This window comes from Lepus europaeus, chromosome 19 (genome assembly GCF_033115175.1).
Source record: "Lepus europaeus isolate LE1 chromosome 19, mLepTim1.pri, whole genome shotgun sequence".
NCBI classification, from domain to species: domain Eukaryota; kingdom Metazoa; phylum Chordata; class Mammalia; order Lagomorpha; family Leporidae; genus Lepus; species Lepus europaeus.
Genome location: NC_084845.1, coordinates 9,336,961 through 9,347,406, shown reverse-complemented (window position 1 = coordinate 9,347,406; position 10,446 = coordinate 9,336,961). Strand labels below are relative to the sequence as shown.

At 67.4% G+C, this 10,446-nt stretch overlaps 1 protein-coding gene across 1 annotated transcript; it reads right to left on the bottom strand.

Moving 5' to 3' along the window:
* Window positions 1-3,778: 3,778 nt before the first annotated feature.
* Window positions 3,779-9,384, bottom strand: PPP1R13L (protein phosphatase 1 regulatory subunit 13 like). The gene is made up of 12 exons (XM_062177270.1): window positions 9,311-9,384; window positions 9,085-9,227; window positions 8,454-8,958; window positions 8,273-8,371; window positions 8,106-8,197; window positions 7,478-7,961; window positions 6,379-6,839; window positions 5,825-5,956; window positions 5,612-5,745; window positions 5,367-5,533; window positions 4,661-4,860; window positions 3,779-4,233 (listed from the first exon to the last, which is right to left on the bottom strand). The coding sequence occupies exons 1-12, from the start codon at window positions 9,363-9,365 to the stop codon at window positions 4,195-4,197; spliced, it is 2,511 nt and encodes an 836-aa protein (XP_062033254.1). The 5' UTR covers window positions 9,366-9,384; the 3' UTR covers window positions 3,779-4,194.
* Window positions 9,385-10,446: the final 1,062 nt, after the last annotated feature.

Below are 10,446 nucleotides of genomic sequence, written 5' to 3'. Positions count from 1 at the left end.
CCAGGAGCCTTCTTCCGGGTCTCCCACATGGGTGCAGGGGCCCAAGGACTTGGGCCATCCTCCACTGCTTTCCCAGGCCACAGCAGAGAGCTGGATGGGAAGTGGAGCAGCCGGGACTCGAACCAGCGCCCATATGGGATGCCGGTGCTACAGACAGCAGCTTTACCTGCTATGCCACAGCACCGGCCACCAGCCCCCCCTTTATGTCTTTGCTCAGATGTTACCTTGTCAGTGAGGTCTTCCTGGACCAGCAGATTAAACCCCAACCCTCCCCCCTCCACACACACACACACACACACACGGGCTCCTCCCCTGCCCTGTTTGTCTTCAGAGCCCATGGAAGTCTGAAAGACTATAAACATGTAAGACCCATCTATTTTGTTGCAAACCTCAGGGCTGCTATGGTGTTCACTTCCCTGGCTGCGGGTCCACCACACAGCAGGGCCGGGGGGGGGGGGGGGGGGCGGGGGGGCGTGTCTGCCGAGGGAGCGACTTTGCAGGGGAGGGGACACGGCCGGTCCTGGATTCTGAGCTCAGACCTCACTCGCGGTGCCCCATGGGAGTGTGACCAGCGGTCGGTGGCTGAGGCCAGGCTGGTGGGTGGGGGGCGGCACTGTCTGGTCCGCGTGCCGGGGCTGTGCTCTATCATCCCCGCTCCGCAGAGAGAACACAGGCTCAGATGGACGAGGAGCGGCCCCAAGCTCCCTGCAGCCGCGTTTCCCTGGGTGCCCGTGCCTGTGTGCGTGGTGGATTCTGGGGCTGATGCGGGCAGAGGAGAGCGAGACTCTAACTCCTGGCCCAGCGGGGCCTGGGGAACAAACCGCCCGGTGCAACACAGAGCGCAGGCGAGACAGGACTGGGAGGGCCCGCCGAGTTGGAGGCTACCTCCCTAGCCGCATTCACTCATTCATCCCACACTTCCTGAGAGCTCGCGAACAGAGACCCTTCCTCCAGGAAGCCTCCTGATTTCTCCAGGCCGGGTCAGGCCCACCCTCTTTTCTTCCCCACCCCAGCCCTGGTTCCGCTGCAGGAATAAACGGGGGGGGGGGGGGGACATCTCACAACCAAGAATGCTGGGGCTTTGTGACGCAGTGGACTAAGCCGCTGTCTTCCAGGCCGGCATCCCATATGAGAACTGGCTCCGGTCCCGGCTGCTCCACTTCTGATCCAGCTCCCTGCAAATGCGCCTGGGAAGGCAGCAGCGGATGGGCCAGGTGCTCGGGCCCCTGCACCCTTGTGGAGGACCTGGATGGAGCTCCAGGCTCCTGGCTGCAGCCTGGCCCAGCCCTGGCTGCTGCAACCATTTGAGGAGTGGTTGGAAGATCTGCCCCTCCCTCTCTGTAACTCTGCCTTTCAAATAAATAAATAAAAAAAATAATAAAAATCATCCTGAAGTTCTGGAGGTGGCTCGGGGCTGAAACCAGGGTGTGGCCGGGCGGTGGGCCCTCCGTGGGACCAGGGGACAGGCTGTGTCTGGGACTTGTCCACCTTCTAGGACCCCACTCTTTGCAGTCCGTGGCTCTGAACCCCCCCACGCCCACAGGGCTCTCTCACTCCTGCAGGCGAAGCTGCCTGTGGTCAGTGGAGGGGAGGCAGGTGCATACGCAGGGATGCGCAGCCCCCGCAGGGCCCCCGGCCCCCGGGGCTCTGGAGGGGGTGGGGACGTGGCCCGGGGGACGGGCTGAGTTGTGTCTGCAGTGCTGGCCCGTGGCACCTGAGACCGTGACCCAATGTGGCAACAGGGACTCCGCAGATGCCCCCACGTGGAGGGTGGCCCTCCGGAGTGGAGTCGCCCCTTACTCCAATGAGACTGTATCCTCATGGGGGAGGAGGCAACACAGACCCCAGGGGAAGCAGCCCTGGGAGGGCAGAGGCCGAGGGGGTGATGAGACGGCCACAAGCCCAGGAGTGCCCCGAGCTCCCGGACGCTGGAAGCAGCGGGCAGGAGGCCCCCAGAGGGTCGGTCCAGGAGCACAGCCCTGCTCCTGCCTTGACTTTGAACTTGGAGCCTCCAGACTGGGCGGGAGGAAAAGTCCTGGTGTTTTCAGTCTCCTGGGTTTTGGTACAGTCGCCCCCCACTAGCGACAACAGGGATTGGTGGCAGGACCCCCGAGGCTGCCGAAGTCCTGGATGCTCAAGTCCTGGTCATTAAGTGCACAGCTCATCTGTACCTTAATTAATCAATTATCTAGCGAGGCAGAGAGAGAGAGAGGGAGGGAGAGGGAGAAAGGGAGAGGGAGAGAGGGAGAGGGAAAAGGAGAGGGAGAGGGAGAGGGAGAGGGAGAGATGGGGAACTTCCACCCGCTGGTTCATTCCCCAAATGCCGGCAACAGTCAGGGCTGGGCCAGGCCAAAGTTGGGGGCCAGGAACTCAGTCTGGGTGTCCCAGGTGGTTGGCAGGGCCCAGGCACTTGGCCCATCACTGCTGCCCGCCAGGGTCTACCCCAGCAGGAAGCTGGAGTCAGTACCTAGAGCCAGGAACCCACCCCAGGTCCCCCACTGTGATGTAGAGGCAGGAGTGCTCATTGGAGTTGCAGCCGCTAGGCTAACTGCTGCCCCTACATCCGTCTTCCAATCCCCTTTCCCGTCGTCGAAACCTGCACGTCTGTAGCAGCGAGAAATGGGGACAGACCTCAGTGCGGCGGCTGTAACGGAAACCTACAAGCGAGGGAGCGAACTTGGACTTGGACAGCGAGCAGAAGGCGGGGAAGCAGCCCAGCCGCCTGGGACAGCCTGCCAGCAGAGGTGTCACAGGCCAGCGAGCTCGGAGGGAAGCCAGGAGCAAGGCGAGGTCTCCGGGCGCGGTGGAAACCCGGAAGCCCCCAGGGCCCGGAGGAGGAAGGGCGCCCACAGGACAGACGGACGGACGCAGCCCTGATTCTGGCCCCGGGAGATCTGGCCCCGGGACAACCACGTCAGCCTCTGTGCAGAAGCAGCCAAGGGTCCACTTGCGTTACTGAAGCCGGCAAGTCTGCAGTGGCCTGCCGGCAACCACAGAAAATACATCCGTGCTGAGACGGAGGTCAGAGGAGCAGACACACGCCGAGCCTGGAACCCAGATACAGGAGTCGGCGCTGTGGCGCAGCCAGTTAAGCTGGTGCCGCCCGCACCCCGTGTGAGCGCTGGTTCCAGTCCCGGCTGCTCCACTTCCCATCCAGCTCCTTGCTAACGGCCTGGGCAGGCAGCGGAGGCGCCGGGGGCCTGGGCCCCTGCACCCACGCGGGAGACCCGGATGGAGTTCCAGGCCCTGGTTTTGACCTGGCGCCGCCCGGCTGTCACGGTCGTTTGGGGAGTGAAACAGTGGGTGGAAGATCTCTCTGTCACTCCGCCTTTCTAATAAGGAAATGAATCTTTAAAAAAGAAAAGTGTCCGTGGCCCGCGTGGGAGTGCCTGGGTTGGATCCCCAGCTCTGGCTCTGGACTCCACTTCCCATTACTGCACACTCTGGGAGGGTTAAAGATCCGGAGAGGTTTATGTAACAGAAGACAAACGTGGGCCACAGGACAGGAGAACCATCTGGGAGCCGCACCCTGCACCAGTCTTGTGCATTTCCCACGGGCCCAGCCCTGTCAAAGACGATCTTGCCCTCCGTGAACCCACCGCCCACGAGGGGATCCATCCACCAGGGGAGCGAGTCAGCAGACAACAAAGCCCGGGTGATGGAATTATCAGATACGTATCATACAACAGCACAAAGACATCCCTTAGACAGCAGCGACTCTCATGCCCACACCGCAGCATCGCAAGTCAGAACGGAATCCAAAGAGAAGGAAGGCCGCTTGTGCGCAAACTACCTTTATTTATAAAGAAAACTTTGCTCACGGTGTTATAAAGACACAGTGCTCTGGGAAGGCACTTAACTGGGCAGCCCAGAGGCTGCTGGGAGGAGGGGGGCGGCTCCCAGGGCCATCAGCTGGCGGTCACCCACCCCAGTCTCCGCCAGGGGCAGCCCCGTGTGGAAGGCACTTTGGGCGGATCTCCTTTGGCAAATGGCGTGGGGGCATCTCCTGCCCTGAGACGGGGAGCCCCCCCGCCCCCGGCTGTCCCACCGCTAAGGCAGGTGCCTGCGGTGCCCTGGTGCCCGGGGCTGGTGGGAGGGCAGAGAACCGGCCCCGCAGGTCAAGGTCAAGGCAGCATGAAAGGACGGGAGGTGTGGGGCCGCTCCTGTGTCCTCGAGGGACGTCCATCTGTCCTGCTAGACCTTGTTCCTCTGTGGCTTCACCCTGGGGAAGAGCTGAGGGGGACGGCACCCTCAGAACCCAGGAGCTCCCCTCCTGCCCCTCAACCCCCCCCAGCATCGTCCAGTGCTCCCCCCCCACCCCCGCCTTCCGATGGGCAGTGCTGGCTGAGACGGGCGATTTCATGAGTCTCCTCCGGACCTGCCACAGAGCAGCCCCCTGGCCTGGCCCTGCCACCGCACCTGTCCGGGGAGGGGGTCCCCTTCTGCCCGCCCACCTCTCAGATGAAATCTCTCCTGCCCAGGCTCCAACGGAAGCCTCCTGGTGGGATTCTTCTAGAATCTCCCCATCGCCATAATCATGAACCACACGAAAACCCGGGATCCATCAACCAACCACTGACAAGGCGCCAGCCCTGGTGGGGGCCCCGGCCTGTCCCGGGGTCTGCCTCCCCCCCCCCCCCACGCCCCACCGCGGGCTCACCCCGAAGTAGTTGCGAGGCACGTAGCCCTCCTGACCGTGCAGCGAGGCCCACCACCAGTCGGTCTCCTCGGGCCCGTCTCTCCGCAGCACGGTCACCGGGTCGCCCTCCCGGAAAGACAGCTCGTCCCCGAACTCGGCGCTGTAGTCCCAGAGTGCGTACACCACGCCGCCGTGCATCAGGCCCATGCCCTGCTCTACGTCTGCAAGACGCCCGGCGCGGGCCGCTGAGAGTCAAGCCGGAACGCCGGCCGCGCGGACGTGGACTTCCCGGGCCCTGCCCCGCCCCCAGCCCGCCCTCGCCCCGCCCCCCGCCCGCCCTCGCCCCGCCCCCTGCCCCGCCCCACAGGGGCCTCAGCCACCTGCAAAGCTACCGGTGCCTGGGGCAGGAGCCAGCGCCTCAGTCCGCCGCCGGGGCTGGCAGCCGGGCCACCTGCTCCCCGGGAGGGTCAGCGGCCTCCAGCCCGCAGGGTACACGGTTCGTATCCTGGTGTCACCCCGTAGACACCGTGTTGGCCCCTTGGGCCCCGGCAGGAGGCGAGAATCCCTTCTTCAATGGCACAGCCCCACCGCCCACCTGGAAGTCACCTCGTGTGTCCCCCTTTCCACCTGCCACGTGGGCTGCCCAGCCTCTCACCCCACAGGGGCCCCCTCCCCGGAAGTGCTGCCCCGTGGGGGACAGAGCCTGCACGCACGTCCGGCCCCGCACCTGCCAGGTAGGTGGCGCAGTCGGCGTAGCCCTCGCGGTAGGGGTCGCACTTCTCAATGGCCGTGGCGCCGTCGCTGAGCGTGGTGGCGAAGATGGCAGCGCCGTGCTGCACCAGCGCCGTGCAGATGGCCGTGTCGTTGCACGAGGCCGCGCAGTGCAGCGGGGTCCTGGGCGCGGGGGCGGGGATGAGCACGCGGGCACACGCACGGGCCACGCCCCGCCCCGCCCCGGGCCCCGCGGCTCACCAGCCGTGGCTGTCGGGGGAGTTGACGTTGGCGCCCGCGGCAATGAGGAAGTCCACGATGGGGTAGTTGGCGCCGCAGATGGCGTTGTGCAGGGCGGTGATGCCCTCCTCGTTGGGCTGACTCGGGTCGTTCATCTGCGGGGCCGGCGGGGCGGGAGGCTCAGCCCCGCGCCCGCCCCGCCGCCCCGCGCCCGCCCCGCGCCCGCGGCCTCACCTCCTTCACCGCCTGCTGCACCACCTCCAGCTCCCCGGTCAGCGCGGCGTCCAGCAGCAGCACGAGCGGGTTGAGGCGCGCGCGCCGGGCCTTGCGCGGGGAACCCGCCTTCCGCAGCACCGATCGCATCTCCTGCGGGACGCGCGGGCCCCTCAGCGGCTCGGAGCGACCGCCCGCACCCCCGTCACCCCCCCCACCCCCCCCCCCCCAGACAAGGGAGGCCAGAGTTGATGGCTTTTAGGGCAATGACTACGAAAACCAGTTACTCAATTCCTGGGCCCGGCACTGTGGTTAAGCCACCCACCTGCAGGGCCTGCATCCCCTATGGGCCCCGGCTGGGTCCCAGCTGCTCCACTTTCTGCAGCTGGAAGACCTCTCTCTCTCTCTCTCTCTCTCTCTCTCTCGCTCTCTGCCTTTCAAATAAATCAGTTAAAGAAGCGGCAGCAGAGTCGGCTTCTGTCTCACTGGAGCCACTGACCTGCGGCCCCGTATCGGGCACCGGCCACGGAGTCGGGATCCGCACACCAGCAAACCCCGGCTCCTGAGTTACTCACCAGGCTCTGTGGCTGCTCCGGGGGGCTGCTCTGGGGCGGCGCTGGGGGTGGGATGGGAGCCGGCGGGGCGGGCGCAGGGGGCCCTGCCCTGGCCTCGGACCCCTCGGTGATGGGGGCCAGCTCCGGCTCTGGCCCCCCGGGCCCCGGGCCGCCGTGCCGATGGAAGAGGCGGCTGATGATCTGCTGGTACTGCTTCTTGTGGGTGGGCGGCAGGGCCACGGTGGGGCTCTGCTCCATGGAGCCCCTGCGCTTGAGGGGCCGAGGGATCTCCGCCAGCACCCGGGCCACCTCCTCCAGCTCGGGCACCGACTGCGCCTCAGGGGGCAGCGCCGGCTGCAGCCGCGTGGGGCTGAGCGGCCGAGCCACAGGGCCTTCGTCGACATCTCCGGCCTCCAGCGCGGGAGTCAGAAGCCCCTCCAGCTCTGGCTCCGGCTCCAGCTCGGAGGTGGGCTTGGGGGCGCCTAGGAGCAAGAGCCCTGTCAAAGACCTAGCTCCCCCACCCCTACGAGACCCCGCGCCTAGCTCCCCCACCCCTACGAGACCCCGCGCCTAGCTCCCCCACCCCTACGAGACCCCGCGCCTAGCTCCCCCACCCCTACGAGACCCCGCGCCTAGCTCCCCCACCCCTACGAGACCCCGCGCCTAGATCCCCAACCCCTACGAGACCCCACGCCTAGCTCCCCCACCCCTACGAGACCCTGCGCCTAGCTCCCCCACCCCTACAAGACCCCACGCCTAGCTCCCCCACCCCTATGAGACCCCGTGCCTAGATCCCCAACCCCTACGAGACCCCACACACACTTCCTTGCCCCCTCTCGAGTGGAGGATGGCCCAGGTGCTTGGGCCCCTGCACCCACGTGGGAGACCCGGAAGAAGCTCCTGGCTTCAGATCAGCCCAGCGCCGGCTGTTGCAGCCATTTGGGGGTGTGAACCAGCAGATAGAAGACGTCTCCGGCCCCAGGCTCCCCACTCCCCATGGAGCTTTCCCTGGCTCCGGAGCGGACACCCCGGCCCCTCTAGCTCTCAGCAAGGGGCAGCCAGCTCCCCGCCATCCGTCCTCCCTTCACCCAGCCCTTTGGGGTCCCCACTGCTGACTCACCTTCGTTCATGGCGGGCCAGGTCTGTTGGGGGGCCTGGGGGCCTGGGGTAGGGGGCTGCGGCTGGGGCTGCTGTTGTGGCTGGGGCTGGGGCTGGGGCTGGGGCTGGGGCTGGGGAGGTGGCTGGGGCTGGGGCTGGGGCTGGGGCTGTGGGGGCGCCTGGGGCTGGGGGGCTATCTTGGGAGGGGGTGCTCGCGTGAAGACGGGGGAGCCATGGAGCATGGCCCTGCTGGCGCCGTGCTCCCAGAAGGCGTTCTGGAGCTTGAATATCATGCTGAGGGGGATGGGGCGCTGGCGCGGGGCGCGCGGCTGGGGGCTGGCCGGGGGCATGGGGATGCGGCTGACCGGCTGCCAGCTGCGGGGCAGAGTGCCCGACGGCCCCGTGGAGCCCAGCGAGCGGCGGTAGCTGCCCGCATCCGAGCGCCTGTCGTTGGCCAGAGGGGAGACCTTGTAATTGCGGGGCAGGGTGGCGCTGGTGAGGTTGTCCTGGACAGGGGAAAGAGGGGGCGGAGGGAGAGCAGGGGGTGAGGGACGGGGCAGGGGGTGGCCATGCAGGGTAAAGAAGGAAGAGGCGGACGGTGGAGGGCGCGGAGGTCGGTCTTCCCCGGCTCAGCCTCCCCCGCCCCTCACCTTGCCGGAGGCTCCCAGCCCGTCCAGGCTGCTCTCTCGCCACGGCAGCAGCTGCAGGCCCGGCGAGGCGGGCCGCGAGAAGACATCCAGACCTGCGAGGCGAGGCGGGAGACGTTAGGCTCCAGGGGGCCCCTCTGCAGCGGATCCCCGGCTGTTCCATCACTCACGTTCGTAGCTCGCCGTCTGCGAGGTCTTCTTCTCGTAGGCTACGTCCAGGTCGGACTCGTTCCAGGCTTTGGGGGGCCGCCGGCGCAGGGTCAGGTCGTCTGGGGGCGAGGCAGAGGCCGTGAGGGCGCGGGCAGCCCGGGCGGCCCAGCTCCCGGCCCCGCGCTCCGCGCCGGGGCTCACCTTGCGCGCGCAGCGGCGGGGCGAAGGCGCTGCCGCCCGCGCCCAGCAGGGGGCTCCCGAAGGCAGCCGGAGCGTCGTAGGCGGCGCCGGCCGGGCGCGGCGAGGGTCCGCGCTCCGGGAAGAAGGCCTGGGGCCCTTCGGCCAGAGGGCTGCCCCGCGGGGAGCCCGCGCGACCCAAGAAGTCGAAGGGCGCGGGGGGCCCCTGCTGGCGGAGCGGGCCCGAGCCGGGCCGCGGGGAAGGCGCGCGACCCAGGGGGCTGCCCGCGCCGTCGAAGGCGCGGGGCCGGGGCGAGGGCGCGCGGTCCAGGCTGCCGTAGGCGTCCGGCTGCAAGTAGAGCGGGGTGCGCGGCGACGACGGGCGGCCCTTGGGGGACAGCGGGCTGTAGGGGTGCAGGGTCGGGGCACTCTCAGAGCGTCCGAACGAGGTGTCTGCGTTGTCGGCTTTCCGGGGGCACCCTCGGCTGCCGAAAGGCTCGGGGACCGGGCTGGAGCTGTACCGGGGCAGCTGCGGGCGGGCCGGGACGGTAAAGGTTCAGGGCAGACATCAGTGGAAGGCTGGGGTTGGGGGGCGTGCAGGGGCGGGGAGTGGAGAGAAGCTGGGGTTGGGGGTCAAGGTGGGGACCAGGCTCACCCTGGGGGCGGCGCCCGCCTGTGGGCTGGGATTTGCCGGCGAGTCTGACCACAGCGATTCCAGCTGCTTGGTCAGTTCGTCCACCTTGGCCGCCGCCGTGTCCAGCTCCATCTGCTTCAAGTCCATGTGCTTCATGGCCAGCGCTGGGCGGGCGGGAGCGCGTGGTCAAACCCCCCGCCCCTGCCCCCGAGCGCCCCGTCCCCGCACCCGCCAGCCCCGCGCTCACACTGGAAGTTCAGGTCCAGGAGGTCCCGCGTGTGCTGGAAAGCCTCGCTGTCCATGGTGCCGGCCGGAGCGGGGCGCCTGCGTTGGGGGGGGAGCCGCTCAGACCACGCCCCCTGGAGGGCTGGAGGGGGGGGCTGGATGGGGCCTCCCCCTCCCCGCCCACCCGGGGCGCGGGGCTGCTTCGCCTCCCCAGCCAGGAAGCGCCAGCCTCTCCGCCACCGCCAAACCGAAGGCTCCAGCGCTCCCTCGGCTCAGCCCAGGTCAGGCTTGGGATCTACTGAGGGATCTACTGAGTGATCTGCTGAGCACCTGTGTGCCAGGGACACGGCGGGAACCGCGGATCACGGCACTGGATGGCCGGATTATTCTAACCGCGTGCTAGGGGCGGGCGCTCAGCACAGCCCGCATCCAAGGGCGGGAGTCTCCGACCCCGCTCCCTGCCGACGCTCACCCTGGGAGGCAACAGTGAGGGCCCAAGTGCTTGGGTCCCTGGGCCACGCAGGTGGGAGACCCGCAAGGAGCTCTGGGCTCCTGGCTTCCGCCTGGCTGTGCAGGCATTTTGGGGAGTGAACCACTGGCCCAGAAGGACTTGTTCAAGGGCCCTGTGCAGGCGTGGGCATTTGGTGCCATGGTTCCGATGCTTTGGCCTGGCCTGCGCCTGGCTGCTGCTGGCATGTGGGGAGCGAACCAGCAGGAGCGATCTCTCTCTGTGTCTGTCTCTCTGCTTTCAAATAGAATGAAAAGTAAAATTTGAAAGGAAACACAATCCTAAAAGCGACTAAACACATCCCCCTTCAAGGAGGTGGTGGCGCTGGTTTTACAGCCAGACCTATCCGGTTCTTCTAGATCCTTCCAGATCTGGGTCATCTCCGCCAGACCAGAGTCCCCATCCAGAAGAGCCCAGTGCCTCACTGCCCCACTGCTACCGAGAGGCACAGGGAGGCAGCCAGGGGCTGGCGGGCGCTCGTGGCCCCTGGCCCGGTGGGCAGACGCGAGGCCACCAGGAACCGGTCCGGCCAGCACCGTCCTCCCCCACCCCCCGGTAGCCTGCCAGCTCTGTCGCCTCCCGATGTACCAGCCGCTCAGCTTTGGCAGGAAGGGCGTGGGCAACGGGGCGGGCTGGGGCAGGCTGACACC

Coding starts and splice junctions, on each gene's coding strand:
- PPP1R13L (XM_062177270.1), bottom strand. CDS start 9,365: ATGGACAGCGAGGCTTTCCAGCACACGCGGGACCTCCTGGACCTGAAC. Junction 4,861..5,366: donor CTGCGCCACCTACCTGGCAG/GTGCGGGGCCGG, acceptor GGCGTCTTGCAG/ACGTAGAGCAGGGCATGGGC. Junction 4,234..4,660: donor TGCCTCGCAACTACTTCGGG/GTGAGCCCGCGG, acceptor CGTCCCCCTCAG/CTCTTCCCCAGGGTGAAGCC.